Below are 24,496 nucleotides of genomic sequence, written 5' to 3'. Positions count from 1 at the left end.
GTTAAATAGATTTGGAGAACCCCTATGGGAAGAAAAGTAATGTTGCCAGAAACAGATTACAACGCTCAGCTGACAGATTGGTTTGGTAGATATTCAAAAAGACTTCAAATAAAAGATCCCAGTCCAAAAGCTCTTCAGTAATGTAAGCTACTACAAGATCAGAGGATAGTATCCTCACAGGGACAGAGAACTGCTTAAAAGACTGAAATCACAGGTTATGGAATAAAAGATCAGTTTTCACACTAGTGAGAGGGTCAACAGAAGATTTGTGCTGGGCTCTATACTCCTTCAACAGTATTTTAAAAAAGGAAGTCACTGAGGTGAAAATTTGCAAGGTGTTAGTCAAGATAATAAGAATGAGGAATGACAGGTGAACCTTCTAATGTTACAATGCCCAGTCCACTCAACAGCAAACTGTATCCAGCACAGGTAAATAGGGTGATGTACACACTGGGGAAAAAAACAACAATCCCAGTTTTTCATGTGAAGTGAATGACTACTTACCACACTCGCTTATTAGATCCTGGCATTGTAACTGTTCTTTAAATATATTATCTTAGTAACAAAAAAAAAAAGCAAACTGTTACAACTAAGAGATAATAGCACACCAAAAGTTATTACAAGGGCCCTGTAAATACGCAAGTTTTGAATAGAGTGAGGGGAATGGACCTGCTTGTAGAACCAGCAAAACTTTGGGAAAGGGCAACACAAACTATCAGGGGTATCAGCTAGTTTCTCTGTAAAAGAGTAACTGAATTGTCTAAAACTGTACAGGCTGTGAGAGAGGTGACTGGCATGAAGGTGCAGAAGAAACATGATGGAGATTGCTAAAAGCTGAGCAGTTTGGAGAACATTTGCAGTAGTTTGAGTACAGCTAAAGTTTTACAGCTTCTGCAGCTGCTGGTGAGGCCAGAGTGGTGAAGGTTGCACTCCTGTTAGCAGTTCATGCCCAGCTGTGCCTTCCAGGCCCTCCAGCAGAGGTCAGGGAAGACAGCTGGTACCAGCAGCTCAAGACCAAAGTCAAGTGTCAGAGCCTGAGCTTTGCTTTTGCGTGCTCTCCTAATGAATGCAGCGACTCCACCTACTGATATAGCAGTTTCTAGAGGAACTTAAATAAGCACATAGAATATTTATATGAACAGACTACAGAATATGCTATAGAATACTTGGGGTAGTATTTCTTTTTCCTCCAGAAACTGTACCACAGTACAACTTTATCACTTCATAAATGGCACTTCAAAGCAGGAGAGGAACAGAAACTACAGACAAAAATGGCTTTAACAGAAGGGACTGGAATAGTTGAGACAGATGAGTTTTACTTATATACCTTTCTGAGAAAAGTCAGTATGGAAGAGTACTTGCTGCATCTTAAGACCAGTTACTTTTACAGGTACAGACCATAGTTTTTCAAAGATTGTTGTTGTCATCAAGATTTGCAATAGCTAGCAATTAATTTGTATCCTTAAAAATATTTAACCTATAAAGCCCAAAACACACAGTTCTTGATGCCTGGTCTGTTTATTTCAAGACTGCTCACTAGTCAACGCAAAAAATATTCCAGGGCAGTTCTTCTTCCTCTTCTCCCCACCACCCCACAAGACAGGATTTCTGAGAAAAGGCTTGTAACTTCAGGGAAAACAAACAAACAGACCCCACTCTCCTCAGTTTTCAGACACCCATGGCATTCATCATAGCAGCACAACTCACACTTTGTGTTAGAAATTTTCCAACAGTTTAAGAAACATCTGAGGAATATTCTGTATCTGTTTTCAGAGGGAAACAGCTGAACAGCAAAAAAATGCACGACAAGTCGTAAATGACATAACTCAAATAGTGCACGTTTATTCTGAACGATATTTCTAAAGAGTTCAAGAAAAAACAAAAACATGCTCCTGATGTACAACAAGGGCAATGATAGAGATTAAAAATGGACCGTCTTATTGTAAAGAATTTGCTCCCCCTGCAACTTAACTTGTAACATTGAGAATGCATCTGTAAATTACATACAGCATACCTTTGACTAAATCTTAACTCAAGAGACCAGGGGTGGTCTTAGCCAAATTAATCAGGAAGCAGTTGTTGCAGATTCAAAAGAAACATCCAAGTCAGCAAACACTTACAAAACACAGACTTTGTGCATAGCAGCTGACCCTGGATTACAACATTGGGGAGAATAAAACAATTTGGGGGATCAAATTTTTACTAGACACAGGGCACCATCAAGATTTAACAAAATATCACATAAGTTTGTTTCAATTGTAACAGTATGTCATATTTAGTTGGCAGGTTTAACCATTAGCTGCATCATGTAAACTCAGCCGGTTTCTGTATACACAAAATAAAATCTCTCCCTTCCCCCTCCCAAAAATGAGGGATATCTCTCCTGGATGATTCTTTTTCCCCTGTACCATGGTTTCCTCTAGTAGGAGTCTTTTTGTTGATAATATCTTCATACTTCAACTGATGTATGACAAAACCAGTTGGAGAGATTCAGAAATAACTCATATATACACAATTTACACTCTAAAACTGTTAGTTGCGTACATTTTTCTTGCTAGATCTTCATCCAGAACAGGAAGTGCTGGTATTTTTTTTCCCCACTGAAACTCCCAATTTTTAAAAATTTAGTTGCTTGTAAGCTGCTATTTTCAAGCTAAAAGGAGGTCCTGCTGCAGCAACAAAGTAAGTGAAGTCCTCTGCAGGAAGTCCATACTTCACACAATTTCAGTGTCTCTGGGTAACAGCACTAAGATACAGCATTCTTCTCCCACACTCAACACGGCTGATATACTAATAAAATACAACTGTCATCCAGAACTACTGACCTTCACTCGCCCTTATCCATGTACAGGGAACACAGCTCTCCTCGAGATTTAGATTAAACCTTGTATTCAAGATTCAACAACCGTTTTCCAGGATTATATAGCCTGGGAAAAGGAGTCTTAGATTTGTGGTTACTCTCTCTTCCACCTCCTACAAAACGTTTTATCAGAAGTTACAATGAGGCAGGTTTGCTGCGGAATAGGAGCTTTAAGAATTGTTTTCAGGGATACATTCATAGAATGATGGCAGCCCAAAGCAAAAAGAGACAGAAACAAAGGTTAATCCAAGTAAGTTCAGACATCAGACTCGTACTTTTAAACCTGAAGGAAAACTGTCTGTGAAACACACCGATTTGTGGAAGCCTACGACAACAGCAAATCCTAAGAGTTCATATCCCCACACCCATCTACCCAACCCAAACACTTACCACTTAGTTCTAGAAGAATGAAGAGCACTTTGCTTGGCACCAGAGGCAGCTATGGTCTGAGTTACAGCTGTGCTGCACAAACATCCTCACATACAATGCTATCTCTCTCCCTCCACATACTTCTCTTGGTTTGGTCTACAGATGGCCAGGGAAACTATGTTGGCATACGACAAGCTAATTGTGCTTCAATACATCCCCTTCTACAGAGATGCTGGAACTGCCAACATAACCAGTGCAAGCAGGTCCTAGCAGTACTAAAAATAAGGTTTTGTCAAAACTAGGCTGCCTCTGGCCAAGGAAACCGTTTGCGTCTTTCTAGCCAGAATCTGCCACCAAGTGTTGCAAACAGAGGTGCTTAGGCCATGCAGAGGGGCTTTTGTTGTTAGCCATCTGCCCATCCCCAAGGCTCAGTTAGTGCAAACTCAGCAAATAAGAGTAGCCATTTTCTGGCATAGGTCTGTCAAGATGCACTCCAACAAACACTACACACCTCTGGGAAAGGAGGAGTAATTCTGGAGCAGCTTGTATAGTCACCACTCGGGTATCAAAGACCGCATAACGTGCAATGAGGCACGCTGTCCCTTGCCTCACGACTCCCGTCTTCAAAATCTTGGTTCTCAAGTTGCCCTTGAATGACTGGACAGCACCTATTAACCAGATGTATGCTGCAATGTGCACTATAGGTTGGAGGCTTTCAAAGTGGATGAATTCAAGATGCAGATTTAAACTTTAAAAAACAAACAGGAAAGGAATGCAGTTCAATATCTACTTGGGGGATGGGGCAGGTTGGTGTTGTCTCAGCTCAGTGCACTTTCCCAGGTGCTTGGAGAAGACTCCAAGCTCAAGTTGGTATTTGTATTGGCATACATAAAATTGCTGGCAACAGTGCATAGAAAGGAGCACTGATATTCACGCAAACACAGCATGAAAGATGCAAAGCAGAGCTTACTAGAGTTTACTGTAGCTTTGAGGTTACAGTACTAGGAAGAAGCCAGTCAGCCCATTTTCCAAACCCATAAAATGCTCTAATATATGCTGTTTTCTCCAGTGCTCCATGAAAACCCTCTCACGAGAGAACTGCATTATTACCACTGAACAGGGAAAGAGGAAAAGAACCTTCAAAGGAGCAAACTGTGCAGTTCTAAAACACCTCCTCCCAAAGGAGCACATAAACACAGCAAGCCAAGCCAATCCCAAGCAAATCCAGGAGACCCCTGCAAAGCTATGTGATTAGGGTCAGATTCATGTTTGCCTTCTCAGCCTTGCTGCCTGGTTTCCTCAACCCTTGCCTCATCTCAGATTTGTCACCACAGATTTAATAGCTGTAACAAATTTATCTGGAGAGGGGTGCTTGCCTTATTGTATCAAAGCTGGTAAAGTGGTCACAGTCACTTTTCCTATCCCAACAACACAGATAGAACTAACTCTCAATGAGCCCTACAGCATTTTACCCATTTTTAAAGCAAGGGTCTTGTTTCAGGATTCGTATTTTTACAAGGTTACTCTTGCCAACACCAGATCTAGCTCTTACTCTAGCAGAAGTCTGCTGGGAGTTGGGTAAATGAAAATAAGAAAAAACAAAGACCACTCTAAACCCTCCTCTCAGTCAGTTAAGAATTGTAGCACCAGCTTGGGTGAGGAGTATTTAAAAAAAGCATTCAAAAAAGATCAGCCCAGGCAGAGTGAAAAGGTATGGTAAAGTAGCTTGCCCTTCTCAGCAAAAGATGGAGGAAATAAGTCATACTCAAAAATACTGGGAAGAACTAAACATATTTTCTGAGGTGGGGGGGAATTAAGAGGAAGAGTGGGAAGTACTGAAGTAACATTCAAAGATGGGGGGGGGGGGGGAAGTAAAGTACCCTGTAGGTTATAAAAAAACCACAATAATGTAGGAGTCAAAGGACGAGATATTGCTTTTCCTTTTTTCCCCCCATTGGATTTACATTCTGCTTACTGAAAGAGATAATTCTGAAGGAAACTTGTCATCAGGATAACCTGCTCAAGCCCTCCACACCTCAAACTTAAGAGATCTGCACAGCTTTTCCCACCCCCCCAAAAAAACCAAACCCAAAAAACCCAAAACAAAAAAAAACCCCACCAACAACAACAAAAAAGGAGAGCTCAAAAAGAACCCAACCAACCCCAAACATGATTGGACAATCCTTGGAAGAAGCATTACATTTTGTTGGAGAGAGGTCAAGAAAAAAAAATTAAGAGGGTAAAGGTGTGGAGTAAAAAAAAAAAAACAAAACCAAAAAACGCAAAAGAAAAAAATGAAGAGGCCTCTCTTTCCTTATTTGGCGACAAGCAAGTGCAAGAAAGTGTTCGTTGGGGTTTTGTTCAGTTGTCGGTCTTTTGCACATCTGCGTTCTGGCCAAGACAAGGGGCTTTGAGGTTTTTCTGCAGCACATGAGCATCTGCGGGCTCTATCCTCTTGTAGTAGTTTTTCTTCGTCTCAATGATCTCAAAGCCAAACTTTCTGTAGAAGTCAATTGCGGACTCATTGCTGATCTGGACATGCCTGGGACAGAAAGGAGGATAGAGAGACAGGTATCAGAACTTTCTGTGGTACAGTATTCTGCCTCCACGCTCAGAACGGTCAAAGACAAGATAAGAAAAGGAGATATCTAGAGACAGGAATGATGGTGTAAGTTCAGGACTGGAAATTTTGGTCTTCCCAAACAATCCTGAGCTAACACACAGCTCCTGGACAGCCTGTGGCAATCATTCTGAGAAGTGGCAAAAGTTTCCCCTCAGAAAAAGAGACACAAATAGCAGAGAGACTCTGAAGCATTACTAGCTCGGTAATTTAAATTTTTCTTAATCTGGAAGTGACAGTTACTTTGTGGAAATACATAACAAAGTTTCACTGTAGAGCCAATTTTAAACTTCCTGTAGTGACTCTTCTCAGATGACCAAAACAGTTGTCTGAGTGACGATCCTTACACACTGCAACACAAAACTGGCAATGGTGTCTGATAAGATTTTAACTCCTTGCTCACTAGTAACTACACCTCTCTCTTCACAAAAAGCTATGGCAGCACAAAGCAGCCCTATGGACTGACAAAGTCCTTTCTCCTTTTATCTGTCTCCCCCAGAGTTTTACAGATCTTGCTACCATATTCCAAGAGTTTCAAAGCCTCCAAACCAAACAGACATCATTTCTTCATTCTAAGCAACTAGGATATTTATTTGCACAATTTCCATTAAAAAAAAAAGTTTGGCTCAGCAAAAGGCATTCATTAAACGCTCCCAAAATTCAGTGGACACTGCACAAGCTCATGAATCACTTTGTCATGACAACATGCTGCATAACTATAGAACCAAAGCAACTCTGGAAGCAACAGCAGAACACAACAAAAGATGTTTGTGTTAAGCCCCATAAACATCAAATAGCTAAAAGGAAACTTCCTAATTACAACTTTAGCCACTGATACCAAAGCTGCATAGTATGTTCAGACAGAAGATGCACAAGCAACAGACACAGTAATAAAATCAATGGGCCACTAGAAGAACTTTGTTAGGCCCAACTTTGGGGGCTATTTATTGTCATCCCAGAATTCTCTGGGAAGTGGAAAGAAGGATTATGGAGGAACTGTTCCTTCACTGTGCACACAGTGACGTGCAAAAGCAAAAAGGAAAGCCTGTGCCAACCAGCAGGCATCTCAGATTTTGTTACCGCTTCTTTTGACGCAGGAGAGCAGGAATACAAGCCACGAGCAGCTTTACTCAGACTCCTCTTTAAAACACCTGTTCCTCGTACAAAGATGGCATGAAGCTAGAACAGTAGAGGACTTGGAAGACTTTGCACCTCATGGCAGAGGTGGACTAAGCTTGAGGAGAAAGTCCTTCCATTTATAGCGATACCAGTGTATGAAACACTCCCCACTAAGCATCTTCAGCGGTCCTGGCAAGAATTCAGGGTCCAGTTCTGTGGCAGCATAAGTCCACCCAAGCTGTACCTGCTGTGGGATTCTCCCTACCAGTGCACTGTGCTTGTACTGGTGTAAGCAGGCAGTGATGGACAAGGAAGAAGCTGGTGCAGAGAAACAATCTGGCCAAAAACTGCATCAGCTCACTCGTTAATCGCACAGACACCAATGCACAAGAAGAAGCAGAAGTGTGCAGCCAGCAGCGAAGGGGAAGCAAAGCTTTGGCATCTATGGATTTCAGGCTCTATTTCCATATGGATCTATTAGGATGGCGGTGCTCTTTTAAGCAGCCCTGTCCTCTACCCCAGTGCTTGTTCTTATGTCTGCATGCTTATATAGACATACAGTTGATTAAAAAAACCAAACAAAACAAAAACCAAAACACAAACAAAACCCCAAACAAACAAAACAAAAAACCCCTAAACACCACACACAAAAACTCAACACCATCCCCCTAAACCCAAAACACCCAGAAATAAAACCGAAAACAGCTTCCCCAGCTGGGTCCTATCATTGACCTAGTTTACTGTATCGCTGCACAAATAGCTGACCTGGCAGACTGCAAGAATGGGAATAAGCAGTTGGGCCTTGCTACTGAACGTGAACCTAGAGTGCTTGCAAGCACCTCTTGATCTGATGTTCTAACCCATACAGTACTGTTGTAAAAGACAGCAAATGCATCAAAACTGCATGCAAGACTTGCAGTGTTTTCCATTCTGAAGATGACACTGGTAAAAAAAATTGTTTCACAAATATTTTTAGTCATACAGTGTAATTCTGCTATAGAACATAATTTTGTAACTAAACTACTTTCAAATTCAGCAAATTTACAGAAGCTCTTCTAAAGCAAGCAAGCTTTTGGTTTTCTCAGCATCACAGAACGAGCCCAGAATATGACCCCTAGCTTTCTTGCTAGTACTTCCAAGATGTTCCATGACCCTACTGAAATACACTAAAAATGCTCTTCAGTCTCCCTCCCTTTGCTCCCATATACGCCTCCATCATCTCTCCAAAAATGCATGAGCGTAACTCATTTACTTACAGATAGATGTTGTCAAAAGTGCCATCTTTTTCACAGATGTTTAAGACATGATTCAACATTTTAGTTCCTGCCGAAAGGTAAAGAGATACTTAAGAACACCAGAAGTGCACAATCAAGTCTGTTATTAGCTAAGGGCTTTCTTGAGGGGAGGCAGCTTAACTGAAGGTAGGCTAAAGTGACAGAGCTGGTGAGAACTAGGAAAGGCAAATAAAACATGGGGTATGAGTATTTCACTATCTTTCTGACTGCTCACAAAATTTAGTTCATTATTTCTTTGGATCAAAAAAACCCCCAACAGTCCAGAAGCATACGTATAAAGCAGCTTATTTAAATACTAGCTTCAAGGTCTCAAACTCACCTCAAACTACAGTCAAAACAATGTATAAACCAGTGAGAGCATTGGTTAAGTTTTTCTAATAAAGGCCTAGTAAAATAATTTAAAATAAAGTTATCTTTTCATTCCAGTTTGTGAAAGCAAACAGATTACTGTAAGGTCTTGAATTAATCTGGCCTACAGATTTGCAATATGGAGAAAAGAACTAATTTCAGTATAGACAGAAAGCAGATAGTACCCCTGAGCAGCAATAATCAGTAGTGATAAAGACAAAAATAAATAGGAAAAAACCCCTTCATTTAGAAGAGTGAAGAGATAAACTAATGAAGGAATGTTGAGTTCTACTTATACATGACTTGCATACTGGCTGCATACCTCTGACAAATTATTTCATATCTCTGTGCATCAATTTTCACATCTGTAGAAGCAGAGCATTTACATCACAGTATGATAACATGATTAAGATTAAAATAATCTGAAATCCTGAATTAGAAAGTTCTATAAAAAGGCCATTTCTGAAAGGCAGGAAAAAAGAGCACATCATAAGTCATACTCTTTCCCCAAAGCCCCTTCCAAAGAAATCAGTGGTCTGAAAGTGTACTATCTTGGTTAAAAATCCAGAAAGAGCATTTAGAAGGCTGCACAGCAATCTGGCTGCTTTGATGACTGACATACAAAAGAAGATCCTCCTTACCTATTCCTAGCCTTCGGTAGGGTGCCAGGCATCCCAGTGTCATGATGTACAGTCTCTTCTGGTTCTGGGAGTGATCCACCCTACAGCACACTGCTCCCACTGCAATATCATTGAAATAGGCTGCCAGGGAGGGAAACAAAGTGTTATCAGTCACAAGTCTCAAACCGTACATACAGCTCCCTCATTTACGCCCTGTATCTTCCTTCCCTCTTGCCAATTCTCCCATCCAGATAAAATATCATACACTGTGGCTTAACACTTGGAGTGAAGTTACCAATGGTGCTCTGACACAGTGGTTGGCTTATTACAGTTCAAACCAACTAGCAGTGACATCAGGAGGTAAGCACACATATCTCAAGTTTTCTGCTGTAACAGAAAACATGCCTATTCCCAGTAAAATGGAATCTATTTAGAACACAAACCCTCTGAGGTTGGGAATGTGGCTTTTAGAGCTATCCAAACAGTTATTTTTCATTATGTAAAACAACAAAATACAAGGATTGGCTATTCAAAACCATTATGGATAGCAACGATGACCACTTCTGATACCATAGCCCACAATTACTGGCAAGAACATTTGTACCTAATTTGGCTAGTTCGCCAACCTCCAGTACATCCTTGTAGAACTTGTCATTGTAGCTGACAGGAAAAATGACCTGGTTTAGCCTCTTCAGCTGCTTAATGTTGTGTGGCGTCACATCTCCCAACTCGATCCGGCTACTGGAACAAATCAAAACATGCTTAACATCTGACACACTGCAAAATTTCTAAGGACACCAAAAATTAATTTTATTTATGCTTAGAGAACTGTCCCACCTAATAATCAGTTCATTACATATTTACACTGCAACATTCAACCCATATAATTAAGTCTTCTGTTGGTGGCTGATTTAACTCCCAAACCCAATTTCAGTTGGTACTATACAGTCAGAAGTTTCTCAGGCCACACTTAGCGCTGACGTACCATGGTATATGTGTGGTTTTATTGAGTGGGAGACAGGAGAGCACTAATCTCTGTAGGATTATTTGCTTTAACTTTATCCCATTAATTTCCTCACTGATCATCAAGATCACAGGGAGAAAAAAAAAAAAAAAAAAAGAAAAAAGAAAAAGATGGGAGGGTCAGGAGGCTAGAATACAGACCAAGAAAATTAAATCCTTATTCATGCTTCAAAGACAACCTTAATTTTACCACCTATCAACATAAAGCTTATGCTTAGACAAAGATTAAGTCATTACTAGGCATCTGTCTCTAAAAAGCAACAATTAACTTATTAAGCCTGTGTGCCACTCTCAAGGCAATACACGTATCTATTGTGATCATCACTGAAGTCATTCTTCTTGCTGAGAGCAGAATCAGAGTCTTAAAACACCAGTACTGACTGAATTATATTCAAAAGAAACAGAGCAAGCCTCTCCCTTTTCTAAGACTAACTTCCTGACAGAAACACTACATATATAGAAGCAAATAAAAAAATTAGGTGCTCATATTCCCCAAGCCAGCTTCTTGGGTGCAGGTAGACAGTTTTAACGAGGACTACAAGAATGAAAAATAAGAAAACCAACATAATAAAATTTTTTTGCCAAATGGTCAGCAGAATACCTAGGCAGGTACAAAACCAACACATGCCAAGTTAGAAACACACACAATTCTAGGTTCATCCCAGCCTTGTTTTACTGAATACATACAGGTAACCAGATTGTTTTCTGCCCAAACAGTGGTGAACACACTGTTTGACTTTTTTTTTTTTCCAAAAAGTCAAATTACGTTTTCAAAAGACAGCTTTCTAAGATCCTCGTACACCAGGCTTCAAAGTTCGTTCTAGTAACATGCACCAGCTGCTTTCCATCCCCAATGCCTCTTTTCCCTATGCAACTTGTTTTTTCATATAGGTTGATGCCTAGGACACAACAGCCCAGATTAACTTACATAATACAGTGAAACAATGAAGAGATAATAACCAACAACGTTTTTCTTCAAGAACTGTACCAAACAATGTAGAGTATGGTCTGTTTCTGCTTTATTAACTGACCTTGATTATATATTAAAACTCCTTAAACGATTAGTACTCCAGATATCATATTAGTTTTAGTTGTTGCTACCAACTATGGGTGATAAATATACAGTGCTTTCTAGGCATTGTACTGCAGCCTACAAAACTATCAGAAAAAGCTATAGGAATAACGTTTACTTCAGGAAGTGTAACTTGCCCTCACACCCACTTTCTGCTTTTCTTTTCCAGCAAAGAATACAGTCTTCAGTTCTGCAAAACTATTTCAACCTTATGTGTCAAGGATCACCATTGCCCACTCTCTGGTATAACACAGACCAGACAATCTCCCTAGTGAGCCTGACAGAAACTAAACAATTTCTAAGTAGGGCCTGCCTTTTAGAGAACCATCTAGCATTAACTAATGGATTGTTGATGATTTTCTAGTTCTCCATCAGATTAATATGTTCCAGTTAATTGTTCTAACTACTTAGAATTAATGGATGGCATTTACATTACTGAACTTTGCTGACTCCAAAGTCTAACATTTCGTCACACATTTGCTAAGGAGATTAAAAAGCCCTATGACATCAAGCATGCCATGCCAGTATGGGAGCTTGCAAATTGTTCCAGGCAGCTCTTCATCTTACCGCTTCCACACTGAACATGTCGATCTTTTTCCCCTCATCAGTGCAAGAGCAATTGCTAAGCCATGAATCCTTGTAGTTTGCTCCTGAGCTCTGCCCACTTGTAAAGCAATCTCTTGAGAGACATCTCACTAGAACTGGACAGTATGTTCTCCAATAGTGATCTCAACAATGACGGAAGCAACAGTCTCCATATTCTTGCATCTCATCCATGTCAAGATACCCAGGCATACTACAAGCAACAGCAATGGGATATATTTCTAAAGTTTCTAGCTATAAACCACTACATTGTGCTGAAATAGTCTGCAACATCTACCTTCCATGACTCCCATCACCACCAGCCTTTTGTTTCACAGCCTTTCCCATCTTCTAGATTAGTTTTGCTCTCAGTATTAAGATTTCTTTCTTCATGTATCACTGCTTGTGCAAGTCCCTTTGATAATTATATTCCAAACAAAGTAAGTACTGAGCTAGTAAGGATGATCTCCTCACACCACAGAAGTACTCCCATTGTAAACAAGCACACTATCAAATGATAGTAAAGTTATTAGATGGTGGGGTAACTGTAATACTTGTTTTAGGCCCAGCTTAGCACAGCTGTTCAGCCTAGCATGGCAAGGCTTCTTCAGGCATCCAGAAGGGAAGTTGTGCCCTTCTCACATCCCAGCCAGCAGTGCTGCTACCTTTTCTCGCAAAGGGTAGGAATAAAACCGTGGCATGTGGGTTCCTGGGTGTATTTGCGTCTGGAAGAGAGTTTTGCTGGAGTAGAGGACCTCAGTAATCTCATACTAGGAGTGAGGAGAAGACCCAGCAGCCTCTTTTGCTGCAGTTTGCATAAGGGTGGAAAACAAAGAAAGCTAGTCTCCACTGCCCAGTTAGATCAGATTAGCTGCAGAGAAGGAGGTCAGTAAGGGAAGAGAAAAACCTCACATTCACACTCAGTCCCTTGAAAGCCTAGAGTTCTTGTCCAAAAGATTTAATTGTGTATTAACCTTGGTGATAGTTTTTGTATCAGCAGATCCAAGCTTCAGTAGATCAGTAACAGTAGCATGAACTCTTATGATGAACTGATGGCAAAGCTGTTATAGAGCAAGTCCCTCTTTATACTTGAGCAACAATCTCTGACATAGACTATTATCAGGCAGTGTGTTTTCTAATATTAGTAAATAATTAATTTTAAAATAATGAAGCAAGAAATCAGGCATTAGAAGACAGTCACTATGGAATACCTCTGATGACAATGCAACAGGACAAAGATATATTGTCAGGGGCAGCCAGGACAAGATGGCTGAGAAAGAGGCCATGGCCAGAAGATGGACCTCCACCAAGAAGGTTTCAGACAGGGAACAAATAAATAAGTGCAGAAGCTGAGTCTAAGGCTGCTGGTGGCTGCTGAGCCACAACATCACCTCTGAGGTTGGCATCAGGACAGAGAAACAAGTTCCAGTAGTAGGTGGCTAAAACGTGCTGTTGACAGATCTCTTAGAGCCCTGGGGGTGTCCCCCTATATCTCACACCCCTTGCCACATTCATTGCTGCCTCCTCCCATCTCCTTCTGCCTGCCTCCTGTGCTCTGTCACTAGCTATTGCCTTGTTGCTTGAGAGTTGCACCAGTGATTTATCCTGGAGGATGACAGGAAAAAAGTTTGAGAAACACTGCAGGAAGCATAAATCAATATGCTAAATATGTCCATTTAAATAGTATGTACTCAAACCATAAACTACTTTAGTATATAGCACTAGCTGATTAAATCAGCACCACATCTATTACACACAAAAACATTTAATAAGCAAACTAAATGAGGACATGGAAAGGAAGACCCACATCATGAGAGTTCATCACTTTGCCCGAGGACAGCGTGGCAAAAGTGCCACCAAGGCCTTGAGTAAAAACATGAGGAAGCTGGCACTGCCGCCGAAAGCAGCGGTCTTGCTGTCCCTGAGCCACTCATTTCCATCCTCTTGCTGGCACAAATATTTGTGCAACAATGTGGTGAACCAACCCCAATTAAAATTAACCTAGCCAAAAGAAGAAAAGTTTAGTTTTAACCCACATCAGTCCCCTGATTGGAGTTTTCTGCCAGCATAAAGAAGAGAAAAAAAGATTGCCTGAGGCAGAACTGGTAGGTTCTTGAGCAAAAGTGCCAGCCTACTCCAGTTTAAAGTGGAAGTACTGTGCAAGAACAGCACAGGGGTCATTTTTGTGCTACATCTTATAATTTACCAAACAACATGCACTTTGAACATAAGGACTTAAAACTACCCCAGCCTCAAGAGATCCAAGACAAAGCACCTGTAACAAAGGACACAAAATGGTCACTCCTTTCTTTTCACTGGAGTAATGGAAACAGCTTTGGGGTTTTGTTTGTTAGTTAAATAGCTATTTACAAGTAGACCAGCTTCTTCAAGTCACCTCTCAGCCAAATCAGTAACATCAGTTTACTAAATCAGCTAAGGTCTGATTAGGCCAGAGCTGTGCATTCCAGCTCAGTATAGGCTGACCAGAAATACCTATCCTCTGCTGTTGCAAAGAGAAAAAAAAAAAAAACAAAAAAACCCCAAACAAATCCTGAGCTCAAATTAGCATATGGAGAACAAAGATGTGTACAGGGCCTGAAGTGCCCAGAAGGGACATGCCTTAACAGATTATTTTATTCTATTATTCCAATAATATTCATAAGAAGATAACACGCTTATTACTGGCATCCTACATCTCAAATAGCACTCCATGAGCAATCAACAGTCAACTGTATGCACCTTAGGTGGCAAAGCTTCTGGACCAAAGTCAGCCACCCCATCCCAAGCAACTGTTTTTAATATGGATAGATGAGGGACTCTTGGCTCATCACATCAGGCCTCTTCTTACCACAGTGCTCTACAAATCCGTACACTTTCCTAGATGGAATACCAGCCCTCTGAAGCCACTCAGACATCCTCCATTGCAAGGCTGTTCCCAAGCTACCATTATTCTCATAGTTAGGCTTTCTTTTGATTTCCATTCTAAACATACTCAAGTTCTACCCATATACCGTCTCTCATTGCTCATTAGCCTCAGTAGTCAATGGGCACCGATACACCTGACCCCACATGCCTTTTCAGAGACCCACCATGACCTCTTTATACTTTCCTCCTTGTAACTAAAGCCAAGCTCCTGGCCTCTGCCTTTAAGACTGCCTCTTAAATCCTACTATTGTCATACTAGCTCTGCTTTCCATTCCTTCAGGTTGATTTTCCTTAAATGTGGCTAACCAAAACTGCTTACAGGAGTGCTTACAGCACCCCAAATAGTTACTATTGCCTTGTACAACAGCAGTAAGTTTTTCCCATCTCTACTGGAAGCATTTTCCTGACATATCCTAGGATTATGTTTGCATTTCTCACAACTGCAACATACTGTGACTCAGTTACTGAGGAAGAAATGCACTGAGGCTTCACTAGTGAAGGGAACCAGTTTCTGGTATGTAAGGCTGCTGTTTGTTAAAAGTGCACAGCGACACTGCCCAGCGATGTAAGAACGGAAGTGAAGAGTGATCCATGAAATCCCTATGGAAGTGGGACTTCAGTGAGGTGACATGCAGCAGCTACTGAAGCTGGATGCAAGCCCAGAACATCAACATTAACAGTGCTGCTCTTGCATGCCAGTGCCCTAAGATCCTTCAAGCACTTGCTAGAAAAAAAACTCGCACTTTTTGTAGGACCAAATGCAGTCCGATTAGTCCTATTGCAGCTGCATTCCTCTGTCTGCAAACTACTGCAGGGCTGTGATTTGAACACTATTTTTCCTATGATGTCTTAAATTCAGACTGGAAGTAACACAGGCTAAACGAGACATTAGCATTTGCTTATACTAAGGCCGCCTTTTGCCTCTCAACGTATACTGAAGGAGAACTGCTATAAAGAATGATAGCTCAAGACAAAGCCAATTTCCAGAGTTACACTTCAAGAAGAAACACAAATTCAGTCCCAGGGAATAGTAAGCGTTGAACACAAGTTTAGAACCAACATCAGGGAGAAGAAGGGGGAATTCCAAGTTTCTTAATGTTGTAAGAATCTCAGTCTCATTCAACTTTAAATAGTGCAAGTCTCTCCCCAGAGGGATGTGCCTGACTGAAACAGATCTCGGCGTAACTGATAGCTAGGCTCAGGCTTATTGAAGGCATCTGGCATGCTAAATTTAGCTGTATCTGCAACTTGCAAAACTTACTGAGGTATTGTCAAACAGTCAGGAGAGGGAGCACGGGGGAGAAAAGGGCCCTAACAAATTAGAGGACTTCAGAGAAGGTTTGTCACCCGCTAAGCAGCCAACTAGCTTTATTGCTTCTATTTTGGCTTCCAAGTCAAAGCAGGAGTCTAGACAGGATAATCCACTCATAAAATAAAACCAAACCAGAGCTATGAAAGCTATAGACCTGAAGGGTGTGGCTTTGCTTAGATTCAACTCCAAAGCCAAAAGACCCTCTCTAGTGTGGTTTTTTTTTTTTTTTTTTGGGGGGGGGGGGAGCGGGGTAGGGGGGTGTGGGGGAGTTTGGTTTTGTGGGTTTTTTGTGGATTGTTTTTTGGGGTTTTTTTTTTAAACAGATGAGCTGTCTTGCTAGGCGCACACGTTAGTCTAGTTCTTGTGGGCAGACCGGTATGTTTTCAATTATCTAGAAGATCTGTAGGCTGTAAATCTACTCTGCTTTCACTTGTCAGAAAACCAGAAGGATAAGTACAAGCCTAGCATGCAAAAAGTCTTACCAATTTGCTTCTGAGCCCCACTGATCTTCTTTAGCCCCACTTACTACTGCAAACATGTATTTGCATGACACTTGATACCCTGGCTGGAAGTTACCCCCAGCTGTGTGCTGGACTGTAGAAGGGGACAGTGATGTACTGAAGAAAGCTAAGCAATTTTAGAATCAGAATTAACAGAAGACGTTACTCAAGACTTGAGATTCAAATGTATCTCAGTGCAAATAGGTTTCACTGGCATGTGTTGTAATTCCCCGACACATATTTCAGACCCTCCTTGCCTATCTCCTTGATAACAAAAATAATAATAAAAAAAAATACACAGCATGTTACAGTCAAGGTTTCTTCATTATATTTGGATAATTCACTTTGCTTCAACCTAGAAAACCTGACCACTGTACAAAAGACTGGCCAGTTCTCACATACAAGAAACACAGTTATGCTACAATAGCCTCACAGTCTTCCCAGCTGAAACCTGTTCATCGAGAGTTGTACTAGACCTCAAATCTAGACTCAACTCTGATCTCAAAAGAAAAATCAACCCTAAAGCTAAAGTAGCAGTGCAATCATGAAGCATCTCAGATGTCTGATTTTGCAAGGGGGAAACAGTGAGGTCATTTCAACAAGTGTCAAATAAAAATAAACTTCCCCAAGAAAATTGAAAGCTATCTCGTTCTGCAGCTGGATACAAAAAGCAGGAAACACCATGCCCAGCTGACAGGATTTTCAAACTCCAAAATGTCAGAAATAAATGTAATTGGTCTAGAACAGAAAAGCAACCATATATACATCACTTACCTGTAACGCTTTGCTGCTTCAGCACCTCATGAGGTAAAGGGTTAGATATATCTGCCAATCCCAAGTGCATCAAAGTCAGGTGAAAGAGGAAACAACTTGCCTGCGATCATACAGCAGATAAAGAGCTGCCAGAAATCCTACCTCTCCATTGCTGGTTTAACCACTTTTCATTATTAGTCAAGTAAGCTCATAAGACCATTCAGATTTTGAACCATGATTGCAAAGCAAAAGTACTTTACCAGTTTGAAACAACTTGGCTGAAAATTAGTTTTGTGTCTGCATTACCAATACCCTGAGACATCTCACAAGTTACCACCCCTTTTCATACCCTCAGTGTCCCCGGATATAACAATTATAACCCTTACTTGCCTTCCAGATCATGAACCTTCGTTAATTAATGTTCATGAAGTACCTGATGATCCTCAGGTGAGAACAGAGGCTTACCTTCAAATTCAAAATAGAAGCAATGCTGGGTTCACAAAGTGCCTTATTTACATAAATCTATATAGCTCAAAGGCACTTCTTGTACTTATGTTAGGTAAGAAACTATAGAATTGACATATCAGGAGGAAGGCATTTATCTGCTTCACACCAACTATTTCTGTAAGTCACTGAAACACCTTTCTTTACAAATGGCTGTGTCCATTAGATTAGCAGAGAAGAAATGGCAGGTTATTAGAGGCCTCCTGTCTATACTTCGGATTTCAGTCCCAGGGTTGGTGGGTTTTTTTGAGGTGCTCAAATCATGCATTATATAAAGAATATACTGTGAAAAATTAACAGAACGTGCTACCAGTTTTATGCACCTACCTTCAAATACTTCTAAGGCAACAATCATTGCAAGCACCTAACATCAAGCACAAAAAGCTATTTTTCTCCCTTTACTTTTCCCAGTTTTGCATAAGAATGTTCTCAAATGAAAATTTGTGCTAAAGAGCCACTTTTTAAAAACCAAACAAATCTCTTTTAATTGCAAGTTTCAACCTAATTTGTGATCTATACTGACAAGAAATTCCACGTAAAGAAAACTTTCACAAGCCTTAAATTGCTGCCCTGGATCTCACCTCATACTCTCAAGAGAAGATAAATACAATGGTCAGATGGTGGAAATAGGAAACTTTTTCAGGGTTCAAGATTCTAGTCTGCTAAGGGCCAAAAATCACATGGAGTCTGGAAAAGAATGAGGAAAAGGAAAAGGAAGGCCAAGCGAGCTCAGGAAGCACTTCACGCATCAAGATATTACCATGCAGCACGGTATTTTCAATCAATTTTAAAAAAAAATATTACTCTGCCCCCAGGAAAATTCAAATATCTTAATCTTAGTCACCTAGTGACAGTGTTGTGGAAATGGTTTTGACTCTATTTTCTATAAAGCCTTGTTTCATTTCCTTCCCATAATGAATTAATTCAATATGCTTTGACACAAATACACAGTTACCCCATTTCAATGCTGTGCTTCTCCGCTCTCAGGTCTTCAAGTCCAAGAGTCTCCAAATAACCAGCAATTCTTCTATGATAGACTGCTTCTCTCTTCCCCCCACCCCACTTCCTCACCTCAAATCTCCCTCCTGACAAACTTTTGCTGCTTTAAAACTCCCACATAGGTCACTTCTTCCCTTCCCCTTTCAGCACGGAGCAAAAAGTAATCCTGACATTGCCTGCCTCAGAGCAGAAGGGATGTAAGGAGGTACTGCACTTCTCTCTTATCAATTCCCAAACAAATATAAAGATTCGACTTCTCCTGTCCTTTCCTCCTCTTCCGGGTAAAAATATCTAGCGCCTTCTCAGATTATTGGTCTGCACAATTCTAATGCTTGCCAAATGGGCAGGCTCTTCAAGTTCTGAATCATTTCCACTTGGATAAAAGTATTTTTCTGGCTCAACCATCACCCATTATTCCCCATTTTAGAAGAGATTTAATGTGGCAAAGGAGGATGCATCATTTCTCTTGTCCTCAGGAGATGGCAGCAGAGTCTGTGGTATTTGCTGATTAACTAAAGATACTACATTTTTCACAGAAATGTCCCAACCTAGCAAGCCAATCTATATACTAACAAGCCACGTATACTGTAAAAAGAACAGAATGGTCAAACACCACTCAAAAGCCAAGACCGGGTTCTAAAGTGTTTCAATAAAATGGCTACTATCCCTATGCTACCTTCCTATCCTCCCAATCCTTCCTACTTCATGGAATGTCTTAATCTGGTTATGGAATTAAACTTGAAGTGGTAAGCATTATAAATTAGGTTAAAGTACCTATAATAAACCACACTGAGTTTTTATAAACTTAGAAGACATTAAGCTATTTGTAAGCATGCACATAGGCAAAGTCTAAATTTACCATCCATGAAATTAAATGCAGAAAGTAGAGCTCACACTTTGACATTTCTAGGCTCAGAAAAATCCTAAAACCAAACAATGATTTTCAAGCTCAATTACCTTTTTTGTCCTGCCTCCAGTGCATACGACAATTCAGCAGTTTTCTCATAAACTTGGAACTTCCTCCCATATACGTTAAGCTTATAGCACTGTGCCTTGCAAATGGAAACAAACCAACAGTTCTGCACAAACTCTGTAATACTGTAACTCAGGAGAGTAAAGAAAAAAAACACTTCCCTGTTCTCATGAGAAACACATACAGCTTCAGGACCTTGAAGGGTTTAACTTCGTGAACGCAGGCAAAACAAGCAGAGATATCAGAACCTACCCATAACTACTCACCGTACTTTAAATACACTATTGTTATTTTTATGTTATGGTCAGTATTCCCCAGCTGCGATGTCTCTTCTACAAAGGCAGCTAGAATAACACTAGCCTACAAAGCCTCTCAGTTATGAAGTTCTCTGTGGCAGCAGCTACCTTTTTTTTTCGCATCTAGTCTGAAAGGCTCTTCCACAGCAAGCCAGGACCCTTGGAAACTACAAAGCCTAAGACTTCACTGCAACACATACAAGTTTAGAGGCAGTCTCCTACAGAAAAGTAGTACCTGTTACTTTCTAAGACAGCAGTGTAACACACAGCACTCTGCTCCCTGTTTCAATCAGTTTTTCATCACGTGGCTAAACATATGCTGCCACATGATGGTCCCACAGGTGTTTCCCATCAAATCTGGAAAGGAGTTTGGTCAGCGTGACAAAATAACACACACGCACAGGAGCACAGGCACCAGGCGCTGCTTGTAATGTGCGCTACATGCTCTGTCTATGAGCTGACACTCCTGGTCACACAGCAGGTACAAGCACACAACGGAGCACGCGTGTCCTGCATTACACCCCTTGTGTAATGTGGTTTTTAGGTAAGGGCAGCAGGGAAAGGCTGGATGACTTATTCTCACAGGCTTCATCTCAACTGAAACAGGTCAGGAAAGCACCCTTATTATAAGACATCAAAAGGCCACAGACAGCGACCAACAAACGCTCAAGAAACGATGGAAGATTTTCTGTTTTCTTTCCTTAAAACCAGTAGCATAACAACTGTAATGAAAATACAAAAACATGGAGCAACAGGTGGATCAACACTGCGAAAGCAGTAAAGTGCAGGGAGTATTATTTACATCTATTCTACAAAAACAGGCAAATTACTACACACAGTAGAATCCAAGTCCCTCCCACTGGTATTTTTCCTTGTACAAATCCAGTTCTAAAATAGATTTTCAAATTCCAGAACTAACAATAACAACATTTAGGAATACAATAAATGAAAAAAAGAAATTCATCTCTAGAGAATCATAAAGTTCACTGACAGAACAGTGAATTACCTCAGTTTTTCAACCCACATTAAAAAAAAGAAAGATAACAAGCCTCTAAACTATTAAAATAATTCAGAAGATGAGGACAGAGTGAACATAAAGCCAGGTATCACAAAAGCAAGTGGGAGGTAATAGCAATTACAAGTTCAGAAGCCGGTGTTTAACTCGTCAAATAAGAGAAAACTCACAAAATTTTAAGCAGCTCAGAAAGAAAAAAAACTTTCACTGTCTCTGAAACTAGAGGTCCTCTGTAAAAGAAGTCACCTAATCTCAAATATCCTGATGACAGACACTACAACCCCCTGTGCATTATTAACACACTATGTGCGATTTTGAATTCAGAGAGCTAAGAAAGAGGGCTGCAAGCAATGCATGCTGACTACACAATCTCTTTTAGATCTGAAATTTCAAAACGTCAGTGAACTTGCTAGTTTCTTTCTTAATTCTTTCTCTGCCAAAGCAGACTGTTTGTAATTACAGCTGATGTTATGGGTCTTAGTGGTCCCAAAATTATCTCTGTACTTTGTGGTGTGGGTTACTATGCAACGCATACACTCCCAAAAAAAGTTGTCAGATGGAGTCAGTTTGTTCAAAAGAACTGATCCACAATTTTGGATTCAATACTGAAGACAGATCAGATCCCTTCAAACACCACATTAGTTTCTGTATATTGGGAGTTGAAGCTTTAGATCTATTTTTGGATCTATCTTCTGACAGTACTTGTTTTTAAGGGATCTTCTCTGATCTTTGTAGCTTGACTAACAGTTTGGTTTTGTTCCAGAGCACCCTTATGTAATTTAGTATGTTCCTTCTGAACTCTTTTTGTCTAGTGCTTTGATTTTCTCATTGTATTTAAATTGGGTTATTTTTCAATTTGAGTTCTATTGGCCTATTTGCCTTAACCTGAATTTTTAGAGAACACCTGGATTCAATATGAATATTTTTGATTCTGCACAAGAACTTGCTGCATAGTGCTAACAGTGTTTTGACAAGACAGAAATATGCTGCTCTTCAGAGAGATGAAGGAGTACCAGAAAAGCAGAAATACTCAAGTACAGAACCTAAAAGGATCAGTTCTCAAGTTGAATCGGTGATAAACCTGCCTGTAAATGAAAGTAAAGTAACAGAAATAAAGTTTGGTTCTCTGGAAGCAGAAGAGAGGGACATGTGGGGGTTTTTTTCCTCCATAGCTTTTTATATAAAAAAAGTTACAAAAAGTAAAAAGCTCCCCAAAATGAGAACTCCTGAGCAGTGCAAGCAAAGCCATGGCTCAGTCCTTTGGGGAGCGCCGCAGCATGGCGGACAGCTCTGGCTGTGACCTGCCAGAAGACCTCCATGGCTCCAGCCTGACACACCTGGGTCACCTTCCACCTCATGAATCCAGGCCCCAGTAACCCTGTCCCTCAAATCACGACTGACGTACAGCCAAAGCGGCGCTAAGCTGGAAAAAAACAGCAGAACAGTCAATGGAGGATAAAAGGAAACCCAGTTTTGTCAGGAGCACTGCTGAACAACAACCGTGTCAACTGTCACTTCAACTTGGCTGATCAGCACTGTTGCTCTTCTCACAAATTCTGTCATGCTCATTATAAGATGACTAAGAGGCAGAGTGCCCTGTTTCATGCAGAGTGGTGCAAGCCAATAAAGGATTGCCCGATATCCCAAACACACCTATTTAACGTCAGCTGAGAGTCAGTTTATTTGCAATCATCTCTCAACTCTTTCAACAGCCCCTCACGGTGTCTGAAGCTGCTTAAGAAATAGTTAAGCTGTAAGAAATAGTTAAGTATCTGTTATCAAGCGGTCTTGTTGTGTGACCTCACCCCAATTGCTAATAAGCTAAACCCCTTACCATTTCTTAGTAAAAGCTTAAGTGCTTCAGCTTCCATTCACCCTGCCTTAAGCTGCCAAACTGGAATAATAATACCCAGCATTGCATAACACCGGTTTCAAGGGGGTGGGTTTAATATTCCTTTGAGAAACAGCTGTGGAAAACTTCCCTTGTGCATATGAAGAAACTGAGGCACAGAGTGGAAGAATTATGTTTTGTGGAGCATGGGTGATGCTGAAATCAATAAACATTAGGTGATTTAACCGACATTGAAAAACCTGTCCCAAAGTGACCTGTGCAAGGTCAGGCGGGTCATCTGCCTCCAGAGCAGAACTGTGACTCTAAAGGCCTCCTGTCTCACGTTCAAACACTGCACCTCGCTGCCTCCACCGAGCAGGAGTTCGAGCGTTTCAGCCAACCACGTCTGAAATCTCTAGGTTTTCAAGAGCCCACCGAGTAGCAAAGCCAGGCCCAAAGCTGTGCGCCACAGAAATCAGACGCAAAACACAGCTCGTTTTCATCCATCCGCGTTGTACAGCCTTTAAGCAATTAAATGCTTAAAAAGACTTAAGCCAACAGAAGCGCTAAGAGGATGTTACAAACAATACCGCTGCAAAACTACTCGTCCGAGGCCGGCAGCTTTTTCTGACAGACCCAAGAGCGCTTCTTCGCTATCGCCAGACAAGCAGGAAAGACCAGCCAGCATCCCCCCTGCCGACCGCCTTCTCCGGTCGCTTTGCGGACAGGTAGAGCCCGCAAGCCGAAATGCCTCGGGAGCCCGATGAGCTGCTGCGTCCCACCGGCTCAGCGGAGCAGGGCAGAATAGGGGGAGTTCTCACTCCGGCAGCAGCACAAGTGTTAAGGCGAGGGGGGAGCTCCGGCAGGGAGCTCTTGCTCAGATGAAAGGGCACCACCGAGCAGCCAAGGGACCGCCGGCCTTCCTCCCCCGAAAGGGGCTCCCCTGACACCACCCCCCCGCGGCCCCTCTCCCAGACGGCAGAAGGGACGCAGCGACCCCCCCGCCCCCGCTGAAGCGAAGGCGGTTGCCGGCGGCAGCGGGGGTGGCAGCGACGGCGGCACCACCGTTCGGCCTCCCCACCTCCCACCGAAGCGCGGCGCCGCCCGCCCGCCGCGCCTGGGCCGCGCCGCCCGGGCCCGCCCTGCTCCGCTCCCCGCGCCGCCCGGCGGCGGGCGACGCGACGCGGCAAAGACGGGCCCGGGCGGACGCCACCGCCCTGTCACGGCCGGGCCGGGCCGAGCCCCATGGGGCGCGCCGGGCCCACACTCACCCCTTCATGGTGCGGCCGCGGCCTGGCCGGCGCCGGCGTCCGCGCTGGCTGTGTGCAGGGCCCGGCGGTGTGAGTGCAGCTCCGGCCTCCCCCTCCTCGGCCCGGGCAGCGCGGGCGGCTCAGCCTCCTCCCGCTCCCGCGCCCGCTCCACATGGGCCTCCGTCCGCCCGTCCGCCTTGTCGCCCCGCCCCCGTGACCCCTCACCTCAC

At 42.0% G+C, this 24,496-nt stretch overlaps 2 protein-coding genes across 3 annotated transcripts in view; one reads left to right on the top strand and one right to left on the bottom strand.

Moving 5' to 3' along the window:
- ATP6V1A (ATPase H+ transporting V1 subunit A) overlaps positions 1-24,496 on the top strand; it is a 219,842-nt gene that overhangs the window by 161,638 nt on the left and 33,708 nt on the right. The window lies entirely within an intron of this gene.
- On the bottom strand, positions 1,818-24,496 carry NAA50 (N-alpha-acetyltransferase 50, NatE catalytic subunit). 2 transcript variants are annotated; one of them, XM_075764545.1, is made up of 5 exons: positions 24,288-24,496; positions 9,836-9,972; positions 9,253-9,372; positions 8,225-8,291; positions 1,818-5,771 (listed from the first exon to the last, which is right to left on the bottom strand). In XM_075764545.1, the coding sequence occupies exons 1-5, from the start codon at positions 24,293-24,295 to the stop codon at positions 5,591-5,593; spliced, it is 513 nt and encodes a 170-aa protein (XP_075620660.1). In that variant the 5' UTR covers positions 24,296-24,496; the 3' UTR covers positions 1,818-5,590. The 2 variants fall into 2 exon arrangements, with proteins under 2 accessions (XP_075620660.1, XP_075620670.1); XM_075764555.1 differs by having other exon boundaries at positions 9,836-9,969; positions 24,288-24,494.

Source organism: Balearica regulorum, chromosome 1, assembly GCF_011004875.1.
Source record: "Balearica regulorum gibbericeps isolate bBalReg1 chromosome 1, bBalReg1.pri, whole genome shotgun sequence".
Classification (NCBI taxonomy): Eukaryota; Metazoa; Chordata; class Aves; order Gruiformes; family Gruidae; genus Balearica; species Balearica regulorum.
Note: the sequence above shows the minus strand (reverse complement) of the source record. Positions and strands in the feature narration are given on the sequence as shown.